The following is a 25,451-nucleotide window of genomic DNA, read 5'->3' on the forward strand; positions in this document are numbered from 1 at the left end:
GAACTTGACACATGAAAATACAACATTGTGGTATTAATGCGCAGTTGTTTAGAAACCGTTATGCTGTCTTGGCGAACTATATTTGTAACTTACAAAATGTAGTCACCGTAACATAAAAATCTGCTTGACATTTTAACTTCCAAAGAACCTCGGTTTAACTTGATGTTGCAAATTCCATAAAAACCTCACAATTAATGAACAATTCTAGGATGTAGTAAAAGCGAAAAAGTAAATGGCCAAACATAACAGTAAAATGATTTCACGTTTTTGAAGGCTACAACCAAGATTTAAAACATTAAAAATTATAACTGGAACTTAATAAAATGGAAATGGACCAGTTTTTTTTTTAACATCATTTGGTTGTGCCTGCATGTCATTGTGTGTGTGTGTTTTTTTTAATATAATTTAACATAACTTACACAAAAGTAGGTTACAGATATTCTTTGCATCATAGGATAATTTACGTACAGAGGAGAGGACCAACAGATTTGATTATAACATGTAGCTTTTATGAGCACACTCACATCTCATATGAATTTTACAATTAACCAGGCCCATCCAGATTTTCCCATGCTGACCCATTACCATATTCTGCCACTGTCACTGCAGTACAGGTCAAAATGGTACAGATTTGTACTTTATTTCAAATTGAACCTTTCAAGGGGCATTTCTGGACTTTTAAAGACCAGTATTGTACTTTTAAGGGAACATTTACAAAAAATGTACCTATAGGTACAAAAATGTTCTCCTCTCGTACCTCTATTTCTGAGAGTGCAGGTTATGTTTATTATCATTATTATTATCATTATTATTATTGTTTATAATACTTTGATAACATATAATAATTTGATAAGATTGTAATGTCATATAGTGTGATATAATGTTCATATTTCAACCTGTAACATAACCAGGTTTGATCAAACCAATGTCTGTCACATTTATAGACAACTTTGCTGCCAGTGTTGGAGATACTGTCTTTCCACCTTTTAGTATGTAGGGTTACTGTAATACTTTTCAAAACTTTACCAAAACCTAACAAAAACATTTTTTAAACCTGTGAGTTAAGCTAAAAAGTAAATGATATTAATACAAAGTTCTGTGTAAATCATAAATGTTCAAATGGGACACTGAAATAAAGCTTAACTCATCTCATCTGAAAATTCACATTATGTGGAATAGTTGAACAGAGGGAGCATTTGAGAAAACTTAATTCTATATAACAATGAGATTGTGGCATATTATTTTGCTCACTGCAGGGGTACTAAATAATCTAATGTTACTATGGGTCATATCAGAGACAAAACATGCCATATAAGCAGGAAAACAAATTAACTACAATCAAAAAACAAAAAAATGCCTCACATGTATAAACTGAAACAAAATTATTCCATCCATTCTCTTCGGCTTATCAAATCCATGTCTGATTTGAAAGTAATGTACACTGCATGAACTGGTATTTAAGCTGTAATTTGAAAGACACACATGAAGCTTATTTAGGCTATACAGTCCTACTGCTGTCCAGGGTGTACTCTGATGTGGGGTTAACAACATTAACAAAAAACAAGAAAATTAAAAATGCATATGCAAAATAGAAAAAAAACCCAAATCCTCATCATGTCAACAATCCTTAAGGAAACACATCATGCTCTTCCAAATCCTGGTGAATTCCGTATTGCAAAATCCATGTCTGATTTGAAAGTAGTGTACACTGCATGAACTGGTATACGAAGGATATTTTCACAAGTATTGGCCACTGGAAATCTGCAGTTAGTGACGAACTCAAGGCTTGGCTTTGGAGAAAAACCCAGGGCTGGTATGCTGTCACATCCAGTGCAGAAAACAAGAATATCTTCCAAAGAGACATCACTTTCAACTATAAGATAGAAAAATACAAAATGATAATGAGATTCTGACTAAGACTATTGATGTACAGATACATTAAATTACCAAAAGATTAAATCAAAAGTGAAACATGTATATTTTTTTAAATTAAGCTGTAATTTGAAAGACACACATGAAGCTTATTTAGGCTATACAGTAAAACCACAATGTCAAAAAAAGAAGTTAGTGGAGACCACAACATATTAAGCGTACGTGGATGCAGAAATAGCCTATTATTTGTACTCAGTATACAGGATTGGTAATAATTTATTTATTTAGTTATCCTCCTATTTATCCTGTTATTTATTTATCCTGTTAATACACTGAAGTCAAACTGAAATCACATTTGGATACAATGTTCTTTGTAAATCGAGCACTTGCATCAGTACTATCTATCTACCTTTTTTGTTATGGCGTCTATGTCTGTAATTTCATGATGCTGCTGCACAAAAGTGAGAATTTTGATTCATGGTCAAACATTGTGCCAAATAGTGAACTCACATTCTGCCTCCTGAAGATAGTCTTGCCAGAAAGCCAGGGTCCGGCACTCGTCTTGAAATGCATTACTCCCTCGTTCAGAGTGAATGATCTGGAACAGATTCTCCATATCAGTTGCTCTCAGAGCCATTCCAGCTTTCACGAAAAGGCACTTCATCTGAAGAGGGTATGTCTGTAGAGCATCTAGGACACCTAGAGACCTCAAGCCATCTCTGAACCTAGCCAAAATAAAACAAAATCAAATTGTATTTTATATTACTATTATTATATTTGTATTTGATGGGATTTGGAACCTGTATCATAACAAGAGGTTTTGAGGTTTTATTAAGAGACATTTCTGAACTAATTACATTTTACTTTCCTGTGGACTGCTGTATCAGGGGTGAAGAACATTTTTCCCCTTACAGGGCCAGACTGTCTTAGATACAGATAAAGAATGCCTATACATGGAACAACTGAGCTGAAATATGATACACAGGGACTTGTCATGAATTGGAGTAAAAGTGACAAATTGCTTTCAAATACATCTGATCTCTTTTTCCATTGGCATAACTTTTCTGTCAGTCTACAGTCAACCCAAATGCTACTCAATTTTATTCTATTTTTATTTACATATTTAAACACATGCCTACATTGGCACAGATACAACGTTTTATGTGAATTTTAATTTCATGAATGAAAGATATCTGTTTTGTTATGAACTGTACTAGAATGGAGCGCTACAGACCTGTACCACCAAATAAAGATAAGTAGGGTAATACCATTGTTTCACAACACAATGACTTTAGTTTGACAGGCTTAATTTTTTACCAATACAGTATGTGTTTAGACATACCTTTCAAAAGGTGCACGGGTCCGTTGAAGGACATACCAGTGAGCCAGATCCAAAGCAGTTTCTTGTTTGTTTTGAAGTGTTATGCAAACATTGTGACCAGCAAGACTGATCAAGCTGGCTGCCTGTGCAACTGCATCTTGCAGCTGTAGATCACTCTCGGCCTGTACGATCTAAAAACAATATGAGGAAATTAAAAAATGAATTATTTGACTGTACTATTTAGTAGAACATACACAACTAGTAGCTTCAGTATTTAATTAGTACATTAACCCTATGAAACCCCATAACCCATCAGGAGGCTGAGGTATAAGTTATTAAGCTGGAAAACAAGTCCAATCATTAAATTCTGAAAACTGAAACTTGGAGTTTCTTGGGCAGTAACCAACAGAACCATAACCTGCCACACACATTTTTAGTTCTTCCTTCTTGTAGCCATTAAAATGTTTGATCTTTTACTAGAAAGGTGCAGGACTCGGGCAAGAAAAATTAGGAAAGTGTTAGTAAAAATGTTGGACAAGCAAAAAAAGACCTACAATGAAATTGAAAGAACCAAAGGAAAATATGCTCACCGACTGCACTTGTGACCTTGTTTCCTCATCAGTAATATGCTCAGTGCTGACTTTTACATTATCTGGACCCTTTTGAAGACACTCATACAAGAGTTCAGACAAGAAACATGGACTCTGTCCCCCATGAGCAATTGACATTGCCATGATCTGGCCAGCATAGTAGTATCCATTATCTTTCATTGCTGTTAACAAATAAAATAAAACATCATCTCAAAAGCTTGCATCATTATTTTTGTTACTGTGGCATTTTTTATAGTACAAGTTACCAAATGTTATTTCTGAAAAAATATTAACCCATACAGTTGCACCCATAAGAGTTTGGATAATGACAAAATCATCTTAATTTTGCTGTGCACCACCACGTTGGATTTTAAAACCAAACAATCAAGATGATACTGAAGTGCAATTCCTTCGAGATATTTTATTAAAAAAATGGCACCAGCTGATTAGGAATTACAGTCAATTTTATACATTATCCACCATCTTTAAAGATGGTTGCTTTAGACAAGTGATTGAAAGCTAACACCATTTTATGTATTATTTTTAATACAAGGATTAAAATTCTTTAATATTCTTTACAGCCTTACAGTCAGATCAGGTAACTGAGCTGGCTTGGTATGCTTTGGGTTATTATCAATTTACACTGTCCAATCAATTTAGCATTTGCATTTGGCTGAATCTGAACAGATTGCCCTTTACACCTCACAAATCACCAGTGATATCATTGACAACAGTAGTGGCTTGGTTCTATGGCAGCTACTCATGCCCATGTCATAACACTGCTTCCACTATGTGTGACTTGAGCTATTCTTTTCTTTACTATACTTTTCTCCTTCCATCATTTTGGTTAATCTTGGTGCCATCTGTCCATATCTTCATAGTAGTATAGCATAGTTCTTTTAGATGTTTTCTGGCAAAGTCCTTCCAGTTATTTACTATTGCACCATGTTTTAAAACATCTGTGTTTCCATTCATAAGTGCATCTCCTGATTGTTGAATTACACCATATCAGTCATTTGAATAATTACTTTTGAGAAATGAGAGAGCATGTATAAAAATGGCCAGAATTTCTAAATATGCAGTACTGTTTCAAACCTTTCAATTAAAGCAGAGAATCTGCCCCTCAGTCAATCTAGGTTTAATTTTTATAATCCTCTGTGGTGGTACAAAAATTTTATCATTGCCAAAAAAATGTGTTTAGTTAACTGTATGAGATACTAAACTCGTACATGTAATCACAAACCAATTGATGTATAATGTATTGATGTAAAATAAATCAAATGGCAACAATTAATTAAATCATAAGTACCTTTAGAATTGCACGTAAGAACTTTAGCATTGGGTGGACCTTCAAAGATGCCAAGTTTGTCCTTGACTTCACAGAGGCAAAGTCGGAAGAACTCCCGAGTAGGTCCTCCATTGTCAACAGCACCCTCAGATATTCCATAGTCATCAGTAAACTTCACATCTATTTTTTTCTCTGGTGAAAAATTGGATCTGCCCATGGCTCTGGATGCTCCATCCCACACATTTCGCCTTATGATGTTGAAGCGTACAGTGCTGTCATTATTTACTCTAGTAACAATCTGCTCCAAGATTCTCTCTAAGCTCTGGACGTCACTGAAACATACACACACACACACACACACACACACACACACACACACACACACACACACACACAAAAAATAGTAAAGAAATATACTAGTCTCAATGGCAATAACCCACCAACAGAATAATGATGTACCATCCTTAAGACTGTAACTGATATTTAACAAAAAAGAGATACAAATCAAGAATGTTTGTGATAATGGAAAAAAGATTAAGTTTAAGTTAAGTTTAAATTTTGATCTTGTCATAAATACACTATTATTTATAAATAGTATAAATACACTATATAAATACAAGCAAAACAAGAAAAACAACAAGATCCAACACTGACAACCAACCTCGATTCAAGAAAGTAAAAATAAACCAAAACATATATCAAGTAAAATATAATTAATCTGATAGCCTTGGTAATCTTCAAATGACAACAGAAATCGCTGGTTGCAGTTTGTAGTTTGCTTATTCAAACTGATCCAAAACTAGACAGTAAGTGACTCCTTTTCCGCAACAAACATAAAATAATGGTTAATATGTTGACCTTTCAACATGACAAGTAAAAGTTTGTATTGTACTGACCTTTCACTTGCACTTGAGTCTAAAGACCTTGAAATGGCTTCTTGGAGGTCGGGGTCATCTGACAGGTATTCTTCCTCAAACAGGCCAAGATATGTACTGCAAAGCCAGAATGTTTTGTAAATTATTTAGTTAAATTACATATAAATTATGTTGACATAATTACGTTATCACAATACATAGATTGGCCTCAGCATTATTAAAGTTGTGTGGGATCATCTTGACAGACAACAGAACAAAAAGCCTGGAAAACTATTCCTGAACCATGCTTAAAGAAATTCAATAAAAAGAAGACATCACCATCAAGAAAGCTTGGATAAGAGAGTTCAAGCTATGTTGAAGACTAAAGTAGCTCATATCACATTTTGAATTTTAAGCTCATTAAAATTCTACAAGTTTTGTTCTACTCTAATATACTGCGCTTCCATGTCTGTTTGTAGACTTCAGTAAATCACTGCGCTTCTTTCCTATTTTTCCAGCAAAATACAAAGAAAGCAGGGGTGGCTCATGACTTTTGCACAATATAGCTCAAAAGATTAAAAGATACAAACATGTACAAACACATACCTGTAGGATGTGCTGGATAAACTTGGCTGGGTAGGTCCATTGGACACACTGGAGGTGTTACTAGAGAAGACACGTGTGTCACCAGTAACACTGGCAGAAGAACCCACTGATAAGCCAGGTGTGTTGTAACTGACAGAGGCAGATGTTCCACTGGAGTAAGGCTCATCCTCATCAGTAGCAATGACAGAAGGATTGGTGGACATTGTGAGGGTGTCAGCAGAGATGGAAGATTCAACAGTACAAACATCTTGGGTAGCAACGCACCAGATGACCTCATCATCAACAGTCATGGACTGTGTGTTAACAATGGGAATGGCTGAGGGAACTTCTTTAGAAGTTTCAACTGTGAGAACACAAAGAACAGGAGTTTAACTTTTGAATAATATCTAATCACATATATAGCTTTTACTTTTCATGTATTTAGGGGTACATTTCTTCCTGCTCAAAATATTAAACTAAATTTAAATATGATTTTAACAAAGACTTGACACTTAACTAAAGACACAATGCCTAAGATGACTAAGTAACAGACACTGAACCAACTTAATTTCCAGTTTATTTGGAGTGACTTTTAGATAGAAATATTTACCACATTTGTCAGAATTCAACGTTTCTGTGAAATCCTGCCTGCTTGTATGGCTACTCTCTCCATCAGAATATGTCTGTAAATTAAAACAGATAATACATTTCATTATACTGACAGCAAAATGGCATAATAAATATTAGTAATATGTTTATGTATTAAAACATAATACAAGTGACAATGTTTAAGGGAGTTTAAAATCCATCTTTGCCTTTTTGACTCTCATTTTATGAACATACATACATTTGCTGAAATGCTCAGGATTACTTACTGATTCATTGTCCTCACATAAGATGACCTTGTCAGGTCTGACATAAATTGACTTCTGATGAAACAGTTTTTTCACAAGGTCTCCATTCAAAGTCTGTTTGGAAGTGAGTGATGGCTCAACTAGTTTGGTGTGGCATGCCAGCAGAATCTGCAGCCTAGGGGAGGAAGAAAACAGTGTATATGAAATTTTTGTTAAGGCTAACAGACTACAATACAATACAATACATTAAAAGGCTTAATTTTTGTTAACTCTAAAAGATATCAATCCAGTCATCTGATTGGTGCTCCCAGATCCTTTTTGGAAATACCCAAAGTTGACCTTTAATAATATAATAATCTAAGTAACAAAAAAATCTTTTTATAAAAAAGGATCTAAAGCTTACCTGCATCCTTCAACAACTGGCTGGAAGGCTGTCCTTATTGCCTGCATTACCATGCAAACAGTCACAGCTAAACTCCAGTGCAGATTTTATATGTCCATTTTCAAAAAGCCAAGCTTTTTTGTTACGCCTTGGCACATGTGCAGTTAGATGGTCTGGCAAGAGAATCACTTCTTTGGTGAAAGACTGAGCCACAGAATGTGACCTGCTTAGCTGTGCTGGAAACCTAATGGAGGATAAAGGTAAAGTAAACATTTCTGCATGTAATATACTCACATTTCTCTGATCAATGAAGTACATTTAATTAAAAAAATACACCATGCTGTACACATGTCTAATTTGCATTAATAAACACCCTCTAGCCCCATGGTAGCTAGGATAGGCTCTTGGAATCCTGAATTGGATAAGTGGAAGAGAACGGATGGATGAATGGATGGATAGATGATGTAAGATAGTGGGATGGGTGGGTGGAGAAACTTAACAATCACATAAAAAATTTTCTTAAATTCACGGAGTACTTTTTGTTGCTTTAAAAAAAGTTTCATTAAATTGATACTGCCAAAAACTATGTACTGTAACAACTGATGTGCTTTGCTTTTACACGATGTTTGCAGATTAAGCCTACGGGACGTGAAATATTATAGAAATCGCATGTTTCCACAATTAAACAAATTAACTGTTGTACACAGTTTAGTCTCCACACGCTGTCAGTCTATCGCACAGTTTTTTTGTTCTGTTTTTTTGTGATATTTTTGTTTACTTAGCTTCGTCGAGCAGTTGAAACCTACGGGCAATTACTAACCTTCCACTAGTAATTTCAGTGCATTTAGTTCTGTTCTTACCTCTTCTGCCTTGGGCCCTTTCGAGTGAAAGGTCTAAGATTGTAGATGGGACCCGTTGTGGGGCACTCCTGTGATGTGGAAGGCACGTTCTCCATAACGTTAGCTGGATAACCAGGGGCTATCTGACCGGAGAGGTTCACTGCATTTGGTCTTCCACGATGAAAAAGTGAATAAATTTCTTCATCAGTAGTACGATGCGGTACACTGGTACTAATATTAGGTTGGCCAGAACATGCATTTGCCAGGGTGTTTATTAGCTCCTCATTACTTAGAATTTGGGCCACAAGATTCCGTGCGGACTGTCTCATAGTGCCATTCCTCGCAGGTACAAACAAGGAAAACACTAGATGGCGCAAGCGCCTCCTTGACGTCAAGTTTCATTCCATATATTCAGAAGATCATTCTATATATTCAACTTTTATTCTATATATTCAAGTTTCATTCTATATATTCAGACTTTGATTGTAATATATATTGTAATATATATATAATATTTTCCTAAACGGCATTCCATAATATATATATATATATATATATATATATATATATATATATATATATATATATATATACACAAACTAAAATGTCTATGGGCAACTGACTGCACTCAGACCAAAGGGGGCTGAATAATTACGCACACCCCACTTTTCAGTTATTTATTTGTAAAAAATGTTTGGAATCATGTATGATTTCCATTCCACTTCTCACGTGTACACCACTTTGTATTGGTCTTTCACCTGGAATTCCAATAAAATTGATTCATGTTTGTGGCTGTAATGTGACAAAATGTGGAAAATCATAAATACAAGCCACTGTATTTATGATGTTTTCTGTTTGTGGGCTTGGAATTTAGACAAGTGAGCCGTCAGCATTCAGGGTAAAATGCCTGCCACTGACACTCCCCTGTGTGTTTGTACACTCAAAAAAGGGAAATTGGGTGGTTGTCCCAGACGCCTTAACGGCCACTCACATCCTGGGCCATCTGACCTCAGGAAATCACATGATAGGGTGAGGCTATGTTTCACAATGAGCTCACCCGAAACCTTGGCTGATTGTGACCTACGCCCATTTTCACATCTTGGCTCATGTGATTAGGTAGAGGATCATCAGGGGGTCCTTTGCCCCTCTCGGTGGGTTACCCCCACTGGGTTTAAATCTGGGACTCTCCACCATTTGACCCTAGAACTGAAGAAGCTTCTCAGATGAGGTGTGAAACGTCTTCAAGCAAATTGGGTGGTTGTTATATGTACAAAAGTCTAACTTGTAATTTGAACAAAATAATTTCATGTTTCTCTGGTGAACCAAAAAAATGATGTAGGATCTGCATGAAATTCAACAACTTAATTCGTTCTTGTTGAGATGACATGATACAATTTAGTTAGAGTGGTTAGTTGCTGGACTCACGGAATTCACAAGATCACACAAGATTTTAAACCACAGGAAAATCACTGGGGTTAGAAGAGGAAGACAACTATACACACATCACGTGTATGCTATTGCTGTTTATTGCGGTTTAACCTGTAAGGACAAAAACGTAATTAAAATTCTGTCAAGCCTAATCTTAGCTTTACTACTTTTTTAAGCCTGGCTTGACAGCTTGATGGTGTAGTGGTTAGTGCTGTTTCCTCAGAGGGTCCTGGGTTCAAATCTGCAATCAGGCTAGTTTGGAGTGGGTTTTCTCTGGGTACTCCGGTTTCCTCTCACAGCTAAAAGTCATGCAGTTAATAGAGTTAGGTTAATTACTGTTTCCAAGTTACCTATAAGTGTGACTGAGGGCAAATGTGTGTCTATCTCTTTTTGTTAGCCCTGCGATGGACTGGTGACTTGTCCAAGGTTTACCCTGCCTCTTATCACTTTTGGGTTATGCCCCGGCCCCCTGCAACCCGGAAAAAGTTAGGAAGATAGAGTGGATGTTGTTGCAAATCCATGAAATTTTTATGTTAAACAAACACTAGACTTTGTTGAACATTATGTAAGATGAAGACAACATGTAGTATTTAAGTGACCAAGTAGTATTGGGGTAAAAGTTATTGAATACTGTTGGAATAAAGTGACAAAATTGTGAAGGATTAAAATATTCCAAGAGCTCAACTTACTTCATCTAAACATGTTTCAATCACATTTTATCAACACAAAATGCACAGGTTTATTGAATATGAATAAGTCGTGTCAATTTAACTCAGTTTTTTAAGTTTCAGCCAAAGCAAAACATTTGTGTGCAACCAATTACACTATTGAATTAAGTAAATCCAACATGTTCTTTTTTCAATGTAGTTGACACGAAGTCTGGATCCCTTTTATCACAGTTTCTTCCAAAGATGTGAGATGCTGTCATAGATTTCTCTAAAGAAAAAAAAAACACTCTTCAAGTATTCATTCTCAGTTCTTGTACTTTAGTGCTGTGATAATATGACATATACAGAGAAAACAAGACAAACAGAGGTTTGGGAACAAAGAGGAAACAATCTGAGCATTTTCGATCCAGACTACATGAACCGTATCCACAGCCTATGACATCATAGTGATGTACTCGGCTCGTACAGACTCAGGACTATAAAATGACTCTTTATCTATTTTATAAAGATATACATGTTAAGTAAATCTAGTTTTCCAACTCCTGTTTCAGGACCTCCACGTCTTACTCAGCTTCCTCCCTCCTCTGTTCATCTTTTACCTGCTGCTGGACTTCAGTTACTTTTTCTTCAAACTTGGAAGAGAGAAAAGGGAATATAAGAAATGAGGTTAATCTGTAATGAACACCTACATAAGTCACAGCAGAGTACATTTATTTGCAGAGTAGTCTCCCCCTGCTGGTCATTATACTTAATAGAGGTTGAACAAACTTTGCTTAATTGGCTTCACTTTTCACACCCAGACCATCATTTGTTATAAATCCATGTTATGATGTATATGATTACAAGATTTATTACATTTATCTTGATTCTAAGATTCAAAGATTAAAAAGTGCAGTGTAATTCTGGACAAAACACAACAAACAAAAAACAAATGTGTCAAATGTAATTTGCCAAAATTAGCTGCATCTCCTGCTACACGCAGCCACTTTTAGTAGTAGTATAGGTTAGTAATAAACTGAAATGAACACATGTAAATGAGGTGGGACCTACTATGTGCAGAAATGGCTGAGAGGCAGAAAATGGGGAAAACAAAATAAAAACAAAAGTCTCATCAACGATGACTTACTAAGGATGAATTAATCACTAAAAGCAACTTCATTAAAGTACAAGTAAAATTAGAGTATGTATGTGTACACTGTGTATTAACAAATATAAAAAGGATATATTTCAATGCAATTTAACAGAAAAGGATTAAAATCATATTATAGTTAGTTTGATGAATTTCCAATGTAAAGTTTAGGTTATTTGAATAAATTTGTCCTTTAATGAAAAATCAGTAATGAAGACCTTGATGAATGCAGTTAAATTATAGATATGAACCTTTATGTCTTTGGTCTCAAGCTCCTTCATTCAGGATTTCAGGGCCATCTCAGCATCCTGCCTCCTCTGCTTCTCTTTCCCAAGCCTCTGCTGTAATTTAGCTACTTCCTCATTCAACTGGGAGGAGAGGGAAAATGGTGAAGGTACATTTATAAGAGTTCTGCATGCAATATAATTACATACAATAAAGTTGTAATGAGAAAAAAATGCATGTCAACTTTTTTATTGTGAAATTAAATCTAATGAACAAAATATGAACCTCTTTCTTTTCGGCTTCAAGCTTCTAATTTATGGTCTGCAGCTCCTTCTCATCTCTTTCTCTTCTATTTTTCTCAGCACGGAGCTCCAAGAGTTCAGCCTCTTTTTCTTTTAATTCAGGGGAAAGAGAAACAATGGACACATTTAACTGAACAAATCAAATATTAATTATTTAACCTGATTATTTTAGTTTATGTAATTAATGTAAACATCAGTAGTCTTAAAAAAAGACATTGAATAGCGACAGTGATTTCCAGAGAGAAACTGCAGCTGAAATATAATATCTCAAAAATGTTTGTATTTGGAGTAAAGTTCAAACCTGAATGCATCAAATAACAGATATAAGGTAATAGGTTAATCATGTAATAATAAAAAGAAACGTGAAAATGAAATTACTTCTTTTTCATTGGTCTCCACCTTTGTTTTCAGGGATTGCACTTCCATCTCAGTATCGCTCCTCCTCTGCTTCTCTTTATTAAGCAGATGTTCTAGTTTTGATACTTCATCATTCAGCTGAGTAAGCAGAAAATGTTTTAAGCTGTGGTGGTTACAGGTTGTTTAATGTTTATAAATAAATGTTTAACCACTATCTGCTGTGTGTGTTCTGTGAGTAAGAGTACTCACTGAGAATGATTCTAAGTGACCTCAAACCATCGGCTTCTTCATCGTAAGTAATGAAAAATTCACCCCTTTATTATTAGCTTCAAACTTCCTCTGTGTGGTCTGTAGCTCCTCCTTATCTGCCCACCTCTTAACTTTTTCAGCACGGAGCTCAAGAACTTCAGCCTCTAGATCTTTGACCTTGGAGAAAAGGAAAACATCAGAGTCATTCTTACTAAAGGGGAAAAGTTTCTGTATTGTACTCTGTAGGTTATCTATCTGTTCTGTTGCTTTTATATCGTTTTAATACTATTTTTATGTTTCGTTTGATATGCTTTTATTCCCATGTGAAGCACTTTGAAATAACTTCCTTTTTTAAAACGCGCTATATGAATAAATTTTACTTAGTTTACTTCAGTTCAACTATGATAGGGAACATATTTACAAACCAAAATGATGGAATAAAGTTGGTATTGTGTTCAGATTTGAGACAAAATTGCAGTGACCATCAAAAAAAAATAACAATAAAGAACAATATCAATAACAAAAACATCAATATTTATTTTAAAAACAAAATATATGGAGAACTGAGATAGTCACGTCCAGAGAGAAATTATAATTAATAAAGTGTGAGTTAATACAGAATCAATATAAGAGAATATATTGTGTAATGGGTTAATGAAATGATACCAAAAATCAAAAGCTGAAGTAAATAACCTTTTTACTGTTGGTTTCCAGCTCTTTCTTCAGTGTCTCTACGGTTATCTCAGCATCCTTCTTCTTCTGCTGCTGTTCCCTGAGCTGATGTTGAACTTCAGCTAGTTCATCATTCAGCTGTGAGGAGAGGGAACAGATATGAAAGGTATCTTTTCAAGAGTTTTCAATCTCTACTTTTTAAATTATATTTTAACATTTTAGGAGACAACAGATTTTAATACTTTGTTTAAAACAGTGCTTTGAAAACACATCAGATATCAGTGGAAGAAAAAGAAATCATGTTTGATATCTAAAGATATAATAAAAAAAAATGTCAGTGGTCTCATGTAAACAGGCCCTATCTTAGCTTGAAAGCTTAATAGTAATAAAAATGGTAAATCGTGTACCTCTTTATTCTTGTCCTCAATCCTCAGCTTCATGGTTTGCAGTTCCTTTTCATTTTCTGTGCTCCTATGTTTCTCAGCACGGAGCTTCATGACTTCATCAGTTTTGTCTTTTAACTTTGGCAAAAGGAAACATTATTTCAAAATGAGAAATCAGTTTACAGCTGAGTTGACTGCTAACTAAAGTGAAGAAAGCTCTCTGAAAGCCAGGTGGTTGGTTAACAAGCATTCATGTTGATGGTAAAGATTGGCAACAATCTTAGCACTAGAGAATAGCTAAATGTTGTTGTTTCTAGTCCTCTTTTAGCAGGAGGTTGATGGGGTCATGTAAAAATATTCAGTGCATTGAGATATAACTTGAAATCAAACTGAATGTACATAGGTAAAGGAAATAAAAGACAATAACCTCTGATTGTCTGTCTTCGAGCTCTGTCTTCAGGGTCTGCAGGTCTTTCTCCAACGATTCATTCTTAGAACAGAGTGATTGTAGCCTGTCTAAGTCTACATTTTCCTCCAACTGAAAAATAAATAAAGAACCATGTTGTTGTATTAAGCTTAAAATGTATTTCTGCTGTGTCTCTAATACCAGGGTCACTTGAGATGACATGATTTGGTGCTAGAAATTTTATTAATATTTATTTATAGTTTATGTTTTCACATAAAACTGATTCTCACAATGTAGAGATTTGTTTACTTTGCCTTCCAACTAAAGAGACAGTAAACATTGCTGCATATTCTCACTCTGCTTTTAACAAAGGCTTCATTCTCAAAGTGGTTTTGCCTCCCCATCATATAAGTCCCTTGAGATGACATGTGTTGTAATCTACCAGAAACCTAATGGAACAGTGCTGATATTGTATGAGCAAGTTTGTGTGTGTATTTGAGAATTACTTTCTCCATCCTTTTGATAGCAAGGGTAAGCTTGGTGAACGTCCGTTGTGACTCATCCATCCCTTTAAGCATGTCATTTCTCAGCCACTGAAGTCTCTCCAGCTAACAAAAACAAACACAGTGGAGAGGATCAATATTACATTAGTCATACTGGTTATACTCCTAGAGCTTAGCTTAATGGCTACATAATGAATGGGGGGAAGAGTTGCTGATCTGTCTCAGCTCAAAAATGAAGAGAGCAGTGACATATTATCACATCCATCCATCTTCATCTGCTCATCCAGGTTTGTGGAATGGGGGCAGCAGAGTAAGCAAGAAAACCTAGACCTCGTTATTCCCAACCCCCTGCTTCATGATGGGGGAACACCGAGTAGTCCTCAGGTCAGGAGAGACATGTGTCTGCACCGTGTCCTGGATCTGGCCTGGGGCCTCAAATCAAAAACAATAGTTTGATTTGTTATATAGAATTACCTCATTTTTGAGCTCCTCAATCTCCTCATCCTTGCTCTTGAGTTCAGCTTGTGTCTTCTGCAACTGGTTGACTGTCTGCAGGTTTTCATTCTGTTCATTCTCATCCTGCAGCATCTGGACATCAGCTTTTATGTCTTTACTCAGAGACTCACTTACAGGCGTCTCCTTTCATTGAAGCATAGGCGATTGAAAAAAAAAATAAATTTGAAATGTTTGGTCATATTATTTTAGTACTGTGTTTATTTGGTTAACAGAAATATACAATATGCTATAGTGGTTAATAATAACTGAAACCAAATATGAATGTTACTGGAACTTAATCACTGTCTTAAAGGGAAGATAAAGAAATATCTTTCACGTTCACCTCGTTGGTCTTGCTGTCCTCCTCATTTATCTCATTTGTCTGAACCTTGTTGGCCTCGATTTCATTTGTCTTTACATCATTCATCTTCAGCTCATTCTTCACCTCATTAATCTTGACCTTATTTATTGTCTTTGCTTCGTTTGTTTCAATCTCATTCATCTCCACCTCATTCGTGTTCACTTGCTTTTCCGCTTCCTTCCGAGGTTCCCGGTTCTTGTCCTCCCCATCTGTCTGGTCCATAGCTTTATTTGCTTTAGTCTAGTCTAAGTGAGAAATATAGAATTGGACTTTAAAAAGTCATCTTAAAAGATAAGTTTTGCTCATCCTGACAACAGTGAAAATCTTGGCTACACAATAGATGAAGACAAATGATTTAAAGAGTTTTTCATGATCATGAAAAAATGACATTAAAATAAATGTAATAATTGATTGGGTAGAAGATCTGACATTTTTGGTGAATAAAAAAATATTCAGGCCCTGTTTTAAAAACAATCAGTATTTGTTTGTACATATATGACCAGGCAATAGTAAAACTCAGAAAAGCGCAATGTGAACCACAGTTTCACGACTGCTCAGCAAATAGTTCGTGAGTGTTTGCAGACAAGTTGGCATCTTCTATTCAAGATCAGTGTTGGTCAAGTTACTTGAAAAAAGTAATCAGTTACTAATTACTGATTACTTCCCCCAAAAAGTAATCCCGTTACTTTACTGATTACTTATTTTCAAAAGTAATCAATTACTTAGTTACTTAGTTACTTAGTTACTTTTTAAAAACACGATTTACAACCTGAATAGGTGATAAAGCGATAGATCTTTCAGCCCAATTCTACTTTTTCTGCATAATTCATCATACAAAATGTAATCAAATGGAAAAGTCTCTTTTTAAAACTTGTTTTATTAGTTTTAATCTTTTAACTTTATGCATCAAGCAAAAATTAAATTATATGCAACATTCTCTGACTGGAAGAAATTTGTTTAACATTTAAACCTATTTTCTGCACATTCCAGCACATAAAATATTTTTTGTGTTTACACTCACTCTTTCAAATAGATGCAAGTAAAACACAGCAGAAAATAAATAAAATCAAAGACTAGCGGTCCTGTTGCTCTATTTTCACCTGTAAAGCAGGACTGGGGTAGGCGGAGGTTTACCCTGGTGCAGGTGTGCCGCAGCGGTCAGTGGAAGACTCCGCGAGTTTCTCTGTGAATTTCACATTACGTCGTAGTACACTCGGTGCTTGCTTGGAAGTTTAGGGGTTTTTTCGCTGTAAAAAGAAGTTTTCTTCCCACGCACAACGGACACTAATGTTTTTGTCACTTTTTATGTACTCAAACTCAAAATAAGGTCAGTACTTCCACGCTTTAAACGCTGCATGCTACACTCTGTCCCGCACTCGATATATTATGATCTGCAGACAGCTGTTGTCATGAACGTCGCACTCGCTTACGTCACTGTCATGAGACGTTCTCGCAAAAAATCACGGTTTTAGTAACGCAGTAACGCAGCGTTCCTACGTGAAAGTAACGGTAATCTAATTACCGTTTTTGCAATAGTAATCCCTTACATTACTCGTTACTTGAAAAAAGTAATCAGATTACAGTAACGCGTTACAAGTAACGCGTTACTGCCCATCTCTGATCAAGATACAGGTGAATGTCACAGTCTGTTAGCCAGTGGTGGTTTTTGATATGAGCGACATGGGCAGTTGCCCAGGGCAGCATCGTAGTGGGGGCGGCATCATGTCTGTGAAGTTTCTGAGGGCCGCATCACAGCATCGGCAAAAAAAAAGTTCCTTGCATCCACGCTGCCCCGACATGCCAGCTCATTTTGGGGATTGCATGGACACCAATCTGTTTTCTATTGCTCATTTGTGAGAAGTAAGGGCGCCCTCCGTTTGCGAGGTGTGCCCGCTGCTTGCCACACAGAGAGGAGAGGAGTGGGGCGGTGGGGGATAACCACCTAATAACCCGCTTAGGAAATTAATTAAACAAAATAAAAACAAATCAACAAAGTAGGGTTCAACGTTAACTCCGTCATCACGATTAACGCAATTAAAATTTTTAACGCAATCAGCCCAACTGGAGCTCAGAATGACTCAAAATCCCTGAAATGTCTCTGTCAATGCATTTCGGGCAGTTTGTCCAAAGTTTGTCCATTCTGCGCTCCAGATGGGTTGATTGCAATAAAAATTGTAATCGCGCTAATCGTGATGACGGCGTTAACGCGTTAATGTTGACAGCCCTACAAGAAACACAAAAACTAAAGACATTATGATATAGACCTATAATTTGCACTGATGTGTTTTCTAAAATCTTAGAAAAGATTTAATGGCAGTTATTACAGTATTGTATTTTTTTTTCTAAATATAAATACCAATAAAGTGAAGTGACCAGTGCAGATTGTACAGCCTACTTGTGATGCTGTGTGCTTTGCGGAGGCACCGTCAAAGATAAATGTTCTGAATGGCAGGAAGCCTCATGTCAGTGATGTGCTCTGCTGCCTTCACCACCCTCTGTAGTGACGGCTGCTAGCAGAGCAGCTTCCGTACCAAACTGTAATGCAGCTTGTCAGCAAGCTCTCGATTGCACACCTGTAGAAATTTGAGGTGATGTTAGTGTTCATGCCAAACTTCCTCAGCCTCCTCAGGAAGTAGAGTCGCTGGTGAGCTTTCCTGATAGCAGTGTCTGTGTGAAGGGTCCAGGAGAAGTCCTCGGTGATGTTGACTCCAAGGAATTGGAATGCCCAGAGCACCAAACCCTGCTGCTAGGAAACAAAGCAGCAAGGACATTATCAATCCACCACCATATAGCTCTTTGAGACCAGTTATGCTAAGGGACTGCTGACAACCACCCACCAAACCACTCAGGGAACCTGTGTTTGCCAGGAGTTGCCAACCAGTGTCTAAGGCTTTGTCAGTGAGGTCTTAATGAGTTATGGGGTGGAGAATCTGTTAGATTAGCTCCATCAGTCACCATCTGCTAAAGCACTGATACTTTGTTCTGTTGCCATAGGTGTGAATTCAGGTGCTTCCTCTCAGTTTTTCCTGGACATTTCCCCTCTGTCTCCAAATCTATTGCCCCTAAGCTTTTTGCTCCCTTGCCCTCAACTGGAAGAGCTGTGGTGTCTGGCTCCGTTAAGCACCAAACTATTTTAATACTTCCTGTTTCTGATGTCCCTCTCAAAATCAGAAGTCACACCAGAAAGACGCTGGTCTCTGCCTCTGTCCTGGCAAACAATTGGATCCCCCATTCACCCTACTAACCTTATTTTCCCTTCTGTAAGTAACTGTGTAAATAAAGTCCCGAAAGTCTTTACCGCAATGCCTGTGTTCAGAGAAACATTCAGTAGAAATTTGTTTGTAATTTGTCTATCTCTTCATCTCCTTCTCTGTCTATTAAATTACTATTTCTCAGCTTTGTGTTTCTGATTTATGTCTGACTGAACATCTTTGTTATTCAGATTAGACGTCACTTCTGAACCAAGCATCTCACTGTTTCCTTCTTCCTTGGAAGCAGATAGAACAATGTTTTTTTTACTTACTGGTTCGGTCTCATTTTCTGGTTCACCTGAACTCAAATATTTGCTGACTTCCTCTCAGCTGAAAGTTAAAAATGTTGAAATGCTCTTCTATTTAGCTTTCTTCTTTCACAAAAACATAATATTCATATTGTTAATTGTACAGTCTGCAAAAAGCCTTAATTTATCCAGGAAGTCTTGGACTTTGTAGCAACTCGAAAATACAAGAAATATTAAGAAAATACATTCAATCTTTATTAATTTTGCTTAATAAACCTGCGTCACATTAGAACTTTTATACTTAATGGTTTTCTTTTCGTTTCCAGTTAAAAAGAGTAAGGACAACAAAACCAAAAATGCACAAGGTCAAAAGAAGGGAAATTTTTCTGAAAGGAAAAATGTGACATTTTAAAATGGCCTTCATGTTGACATGAAGAGAACACTGCAACTTTGTTTATTTTATTTTCAGGTGAAACTGTTGTTTAGCTAAGCTACAGAGAGCTATGTTTTATATTCATCATATATATATATATATATATATATATATATATATATATATATATATATACATATATATATATATATATATATATATATATATATGTATGTCAACTTACTTGCGCTGACTGGGAATGCAAACCAGCTTTTAAGATATTTATTTTACTCTTTAAATGAAGAAAAAATAATTACATTAAAATGAATAACCTATACCTCATTATTCTCTTTCAGTTCATTTTGAATAGTTTAGGTGTCAAAATAAAGCAAGTGATATGTGAACAATAATTTGAGGCATTTTAGCATAATTATAACTTAAGACATGCATAAATATACTAAATATGTTTGCAGTCTAAAATACCAAATAACCAAACAGTCAATATTTACCTCAATGATCAAAAGTTGAATGTGGTCCCTTAAGGTGAGTATGACTCTGTAACTTCTCCTTTATACACTGCTAACAGCTCTGTGCACACGTGCTGAGGAAGTAATTTTGGTTCATGTAGGTGGATTTTGTAAATGCTGGTTTCCTTTTAGTGTACATCAGGATGAAACTACACTAGATGGCAGTGTTTTATATTCACCTGCTGCGCATTAAAAGCTACACTATGTTAGACCTTGCTGTGAAAAAATGTTTCTATGGGCGCACCTTTACTTTTGTTTAGATTTGTACACAGAAACTTACAGAAATCTTATAAACTTACAGAAATCAACAATTTAAACAAACAAAATTTAGATCAAAACACCTCATAAAATTATCATAGCACATATCCACCAATGGAAGCACACATACACATTATAATTGTGATGGAAACAATCCAGAAGAAAAGCAAATTAAAATGCATGTAAGAGACTTGATTGAAAGGTAAGGCCTTCAAGTTCATGAAACTCTGCTTATTTATCATGTGGCTAAATGAAAGCTGAAACTCTAGACCAGCTGACATCTACTCATCACCTGGTAGTGCTAACAGGTTCAGCCTGTTCTGTAGGCCAAAGTTTTTTAAACACACTAAAAAGATCTAGGTAAAAGTTGACATAAGAAATGCATTCACCATGTATGTTAGGACTGAAGCACAATAAAAGTAAATACATTTTAAAAAAATGCTTATTTTAGAAACATTGGTTTATACTAGTGACTAAGAGATCTGAGCACCCTACAGCTAAGGAAGACACAGATAACAGCTGATGCCACATACATATAAGACATACACAAACCCACTGAATTAAAGATATAAAATAATTACTCTGACAGAATGTTTACCCACGTCTTCACTTCTGTTTTTTCATTTCTACTTTTTGACAGATGCTTTATAAAGGTGGTGTATAGCTAATATCATTAGGTTAATGTTGTTTTGTCTTCATGCATGCTCAGTCATCCAGTTAGTTAGTTAGTAAATCCCCAAAAGTTGATTCTGTTCATCTGGATGCAGCATTTTCAGTGGGTGAAACGTTTCATCGCTCAGTGACTTCTTCAGTCTCAGCTGACTGCAACCTTATAAACATTTGCATTGGAGTACATGCACAATGACTGAAACTAGCACCACTAAAGGAACAATGGGCTGGGAGGTCAGTTCCTTGATTATTAATATGCAAATTCTCATGACCATTGATCAAAGCTCAGTAAATAAGAAAGAGGACAGGAGAGGAAGAAGAGAGGTTAGATTTAAAGGTAAGGACTGCCCATTTAAAGCTCATGTGTAAGTTCTCATGTTTTTAAACCAGATAGTGTTTCTGTTTATATGACAGTGTGAATGAGTACCTTGGACATCCATCCATTCGCTTCCGCTTATCCTTTTCAGGGTCGCGGGGGGCGCTGGAGCCTATCCCAGCTGTCATAGGGCGAGAGGCAGGGTACGCCCTGGACAGGTCGCCAGGCTGTCGCAGGGCCAACACACAGGGACGGAGAACCATTCGCACTCACATTCACTCGCACATTTACACCTAGTGGCAATTTGGATTATCCAATTAACCTATCCCCACAAGCTGCATGTCTTTGGACGGTGGGAGGAAGCCGGAGTACCCGGAGAGAACCCACGCAAACACGGGGAGAACATGCAAACTCCACACAGAAAGACCCCGGCCTGATGGTGGAATTGAACTCAGGACCTTCTTGCTGTGCGGCAACAGTGCTAATCACCGTGCCACCGTGCTGCCTTAAATCCTCAAATGGTTTTAACCCTTACACTCCAGCTCAGAGCCTCGGGTTATCTCACCAACTCCTGCACATACAATAAATCTAAGCAGAAGCTCAGAGGAGACAGAGCATTTCCGATTTCTGCTTATGTTTCATGGAATGAACTGGCTTTTGCAAAATATTTTTAAAACTCTTCCCACAACATATCTGTACCCTTTGGTCTTCAACCCAGTGCAGGACATTAATCTTAATTTTTCTTTTTTTATTGTGTGGTGTTTTTGTTTTTTGTTTTTTACCTTTTTTACCTTTTCTGCCCCTGGTTCAAAGAATGGAACATTGATTGAATGTTCCACCCAAATAATTTACGTCAAAACAAATTTATTGTTAAAAGTTTTGGATTTTCGACTGGATTTGTTCTTGTTTGTCCTAGTCCTCGTTCTTGTAGTTGGCTCCTTCCCCGTGTCTTTCTGTGCTCTCTCTTTGGCTCCTTTGTGGGTTACTCTTATTCACCCTGGTTCTGTGTCAGTTTTTAACTTTGAACACTCGCCCCTTCAAACATCTGTGCACAGGCCTGGTGTCAAACTCCAGTCACTGAGGACCGGTATCCTGAAACTTTTGAATACGTCCCTATTTTAAGTTTAGTTTATTTTAAATTACATTTTTTTAAATATACTTGAGTAGGGTTAGGGGTTGCCACCTCAGCATGCACTGTAGTTTAATACCCCTTTCTTTAGAGCAATAACTTTTTCTGCACTTGATTTAATTAATATCAATAGTTTTTAACTTCTGTACTGTCCTTTCTGTAGTAGCTGGTAAATAGTGTGTTTTTGGATATACTGCACAAATGAGAACTACCCTCAATGCTTTAAGCTCTATATACACTCTATTTAAAAGGCACTAGAGTTATTGTTAACTGTAGTTAACTGGTGCTTGGCAAGTATAACCTCAATATGAAGGATATTAGGCTTAATTTTTAAAATCTCTGTCAACTCTTCTGTTATCATTTTTTGTTTGTTTGTTTTTTTAGAGGTTGCAGGTAGATATTAATCTACACTTATATGTGGCTAAACACAAGATACATGACACAGAAAATATGCTTGACTGAAAGCTTTAATGATGAGTAAAAAACAAAGAAAGTTTACTCTGCAGAAAAAAAGTGCTAAAATCAATCCTTTGGTAACACAATCACTCTGCTACTGTTATAGACATGAGGCCTAAAACACAGTTGACTTGTCACTTTGTTCATCTGGTTCGGTGCTAGAGGGAGAGGAAAAATGCAATGATGGAAAGTGAAATAAAGCAAAATAGCAAGCAGAATACAAACACCAATATATCAGGGTGTTTGTGTTGTAATGACATTTTCATGCTTCAGTTTCAGCCCCTGCGTCTTGATATTTTCCTGGCACAGATAGATGGCAGATTAACATGACAGTGCTGGTCATCCCAACATTTGGAACCTGTAATTTTCAAATTCAGAAATCAGTAAAATACTGCACATTTTTTTTAATCACAAGAACTCATGTAAATCAATGTGAGTTGAATTACCGCTAAAATTTATCTGCAGACAATCCTGTTTCAAATAATTATTGGGCTCTCCTCCGCACCAGTTTTGATAGTTGAAACGGCTCCCATCACTCCACAACCAAATACCCTCCTAGAGGACAGAAATTGAACATAGAACAGTTCAGGTCAGAATATTGAGGCTAGCCACAGTTTTTACAGATCAACCCACCATCATAACTTTCAATCTAACCAATTAGCAAATCTCTAATAGGCAATATTATTTAAGCTGCTTGTAATTTTTTTTGTATTAATCACTGTAGCCCATCTCAGATCCTCCATTCATATAGACAACAATCTTTCAAAAATGATGGTGATGAGTCACTCTCATGACTCATCAAATGACACCATTGACTGGACAGCTGGTGGCATGCAGTGTGTAGACGCTGTATTTTCAGATCGAACCAGCTTGAAAACTTGCATCAGGTAGCACCACCTATTACCACCTAATGAAAAACCCTCAAAACTGAGTTTAGTGAAGTCAAGCTGAATACAAACTATTGGAAAAGATGCATATAAGAAATAGTTAAAAAAAACAAAAACAAAAATAATTTCAGTTAAATTTTATTTATATGGTGCCAAGTTTCCTCAAAGTAGTTAATATTGTAAGATGCTAAACTGATAAAGAGAAAACTTCAAAAGACTGGAGAAAAGACATATTGTAGCACACATATTGTAATGATTAAAAAAAATACCCCAGGTGCATCGGTTCCTCCAACCCAAGTTACTCCATAGCCATTATGTGCAGTCAGCCTCTGAATCAGATGGTACTCTGTGCTGGTGTGCACAGATGCAAGGTTTCCTCCCATGGACAGGCAATTTCTCTTTAATGAAGAGTGACAGACAGAGCAGAGTTTTTTCAAAGTCACAACTGGACTAACATGTATTTTAATAGCAGTTTAAAGTGTTGGAGAAAAAGTAAGAAATTTACCTCAGCTGCAGCCCAATTCATGGCTCTTGGAACATAGAGAAAGCAGCGACGACGGATCCGAGTCCAACCCTGCGGACAACCCCTGCACCTCCGTGCTGGGGGAAAATAACTCTTTGTAATAATTCAGAAAAACAATAAAACCGAGTGGTGTTCTCCTGAGTACAAGCAAAAAATATTAAACACACTTGTTGTGTCAGATTAACAATAGAGTTGCTTGTATCTTTTTTTTTCTCTTTTTGGATGATCGTTCTTAATCCAAGTTCTCTTATGTGACAATCCTTTCCTCCTCTCTTTCTCCATTATATGCAGTTGTATTTCATCTTTAACTAAATTTTTAATTATAATTTTGTTATGTTTTCTCTTTATAATGCAATGATTTCTTTACATAATGACTATTGTGCTGCAATACTCACCAGCAACAGTGGACAAAGCCATCATCACACAAAGAAGTGCAGACACAGTCAACAGCTTCATGGTACCTCTGTGTAAAAACAAAGACCCAAAATGACTGACAGTTCATTAAATAAGTGATAGATGATAATTTGAGAGTTTGCAGCAGACCTTTTGTAGAGCCTCTTCACTCTTTTCAATATCAGCCAGTAGCTTCAGTCTTCCAGAGTAGATGTGCGAACAGAGTTGGACCAGTGTTTATACACAGGACTCTCTTTAATTTACATAGTTGCAAAACCAGGAAGTGACACTTGTCTAGGGTGTAGATTGACTGGGGTTATTCCAGATATAAATGGGAACTGATGATGGATAACCACACAGCATTGGTGGTAGGCAGTAGTGATAGATCTCAGGAAAAACCTCTAGGATCTGTGCCCATAGCTCAGTTCTAGGAACAGCAAAGGAACTGCACAGAACCCTTAAGCTCCCAGAAGAAGAAATCGTTAACCTTTCACTGAAGTTTACTGCAATAAAAAAAAGCTGCTAATGTTTTAATAAACATTAGCAGAACAAAATGACTGAAACATTGACCAAAGAAAACTTAATCATGTTTTTTTTCAGTGACTTTCTCTTTTTTTGAACTTCCAGCTGAAATGTGCTGGGATGACTATGGGTGTAC

General features: G+C 36.4%; 3 protein-coding genes and 2 long non-coding RNA genes across 5 annotated transcripts; all 5 read right to left on the reverse strand.

The window, feature by feature from the left end:
• Positions 1–1,204: 1,204 nt before the first annotated feature.
• LOC102075513 (G2/M phase-specific E3 ubiquitin-protein ligase) lies at positions 1,205–7,519 on the reverse strand. The gene is made up of 9 exons (XR_003215436.1): positions 7,386–7,519; positions 7,121–7,193; positions 6,532–6,874; positions 5,968–6,063; positions 5,093–5,403; positions 3,784–3,965; positions 3,215–3,384; positions 2,383–2,597; positions 1,205–1,873 (listed from the first exon to the last, which is right to left on the reverse strand). It is a non-coding gene; the product is annotated as a G2/M phase-specific E3 ubiquitin-protein ligase (long non-coding RNA).
• A 3,210-nt stretch (positions 7,520–10,729) lies between these two features.
• Positions 10,730–12,423, reverse strand: LOC109197110 (uncharacterized). Its single transcript, XR_002058424.2, has 3 exons — positions 12,321–12,423; positions 12,062–12,178; positions 10,730–11,313 (listed from the first exon to the last, which is right to left on the reverse strand). It is a non-coding gene; the product is annotated as an uncharacterized LOC109197110 (long non-coding RNA).
• A 209-nt stretch (positions 12,424–12,632) lies between these two features.
• On the reverse strand, positions 12,633–15,395 carry LOC109196653 (BICD family-like cargo adapter 2). The gene is made up of 7 exons (XM_019350991.2): positions 15,382–15,395; positions 14,426–14,536; positions 14,023–14,129; positions 13,637–13,753; positions 13,007–13,120; positions 12,716–12,832; positions 12,633–12,638 (listed from the first exon to the last, which is right to left on the reverse strand). The coding sequence occupies exons 3-7, from the start codon at positions 14,110–14,112 to the stop codon at positions 12,633–12,635; spliced, it is 444 nt and encodes a 147-aa protein (XP_019206536.2). The 5' UTR covers positions 14,113–14,129; positions 14,426–14,536; positions 15,382–15,395.
• LOC109196651 (putative leucine-rich repeat-containing protein DDB_G0290503) lies at positions 15,232–18,195 on the reverse strand. The gene is made up of 4 exons (XM_019350988.1): positions 18,159–18,195; positions 15,746–16,008; positions 15,382–15,546; positions 15,232–15,339 (listed from the first exon to the last, which is right to left on the reverse strand). Exons 2-4 carry the CDS (start codon positions 15,983–15,985, stop codon positions 15,232–15,234), a joined length of 513 nt encoding a protein of 170 aa, XP_019206533.1. The 5' UTR covers positions 15,986–16,008; positions 18,159–18,195.
• A 4,788-nt stretch (positions 18,196–22,983) lies between these two features.
• LOC100694817 (ladderlectin-like) lies at positions 22,984–25,098 on the reverse strand. Its single transcript, XM_003455869.4, has 6 exons — positions 24,944–25,098; positions 24,796–24,863; positions 24,383–24,477; positions 24,147–24,275; positions 23,437–23,545; positions 22,984–23,348 (listed from the first exon to the last, which is right to left on the reverse strand). The coding sequence occupies exons 2-6, from the start codon at positions 24,854–24,856 to the stop codon at positions 23,266–23,268; spliced, it is 477 nt and encodes a 158-aa protein (XP_003455917.1). The 5' UTR covers positions 24,857–24,863; positions 24,944–25,098; the 3' UTR covers positions 22,984–23,265.
• Positions 25,099–25,451: the final 353 nt, after the last annotated feature.

Source organism: Oreochromis niloticus, linkage group LG3 (assembly GCF_001858045.2).
Source record: "Oreochromis niloticus isolate F11D_XX linkage group LG3, O_niloticus_UMD_NMBU, whole genome shotgun sequence".
Lineage (NCBI taxonomy): Eukaryota > Metazoa > Chordata > Actinopteri > Cichliformes > Cichlidae > Oreochromis > Oreochromis niloticus.

Excerpts from the sequence above, each read along its gene's own strand:
- LOC109196653 (XM_019350991.2), bottom strand. The coding sequence starts at position 14,112 with ATGAAGCTCCGTGCTGAGAAACATAGGAGCACAGAAAATGAAAAGGAA. Across the intron at positions 13,121-13,636 it reads TGGAAACCAACAGTAAAAAG|GTCAAAGATCTAGAGGCTGA; the intron begins GTTATTTACTTC and ends CTTTTCTCCAAG. Across the intron at positions 12,833-13,006 it reads TTGAAGCTAATAATAAAGGG|CTGAATGATGAAGTATCAAA; the intron begins GTGAATTTTTCA and ends CTGCTTACTCAG.
- LOC100694817 (XM_003455869.4), bottom strand. The coding sequence starts at position 24,856 with ATGAAGCTGTTGACTGTGTCTGCACTTCTTTGTGTGATGATGGCTTTG. Across the intron at positions 24,276-24,382 it reads TGAATTGGGCTGCAGCTGAG|AGAAATTGCCTGTCCATGGG; the intron begins GTAAATTTCTTA and ends TCTTCATTAAAG. Across the intron at positions 23,349-23,436 it reads TCTGCAGATAAATTTTAGCG|GTTCCAAATGTTGGGATGAC; the intron begins GTAATTCAACTC and ends TGAAAATTACAG.
- LOC109196651 (XM_019350988.1), bottom strand. The coding sequence starts at position 15,985 with ATGGACCAGACAGATGGGGAGGACAAGAACCGGGAACCTCGGAAGGAA. Across the intron at positions 15,547-15,745 it reads AGGACAGCAAGACCAACGAG|GAGACGCCTGTAAGTGAGTC; the intron begins GTGAACGTGAAA and ends CTTCAATGAAAG. Across the intron at positions 15,340-15,381 it reads TTGAGGAGCTCAAAAATGAG|GCCCCAGGCCAGATCCAGGA; the intron begins GTAATTCTATAT and ends TTTTGATTTGAG.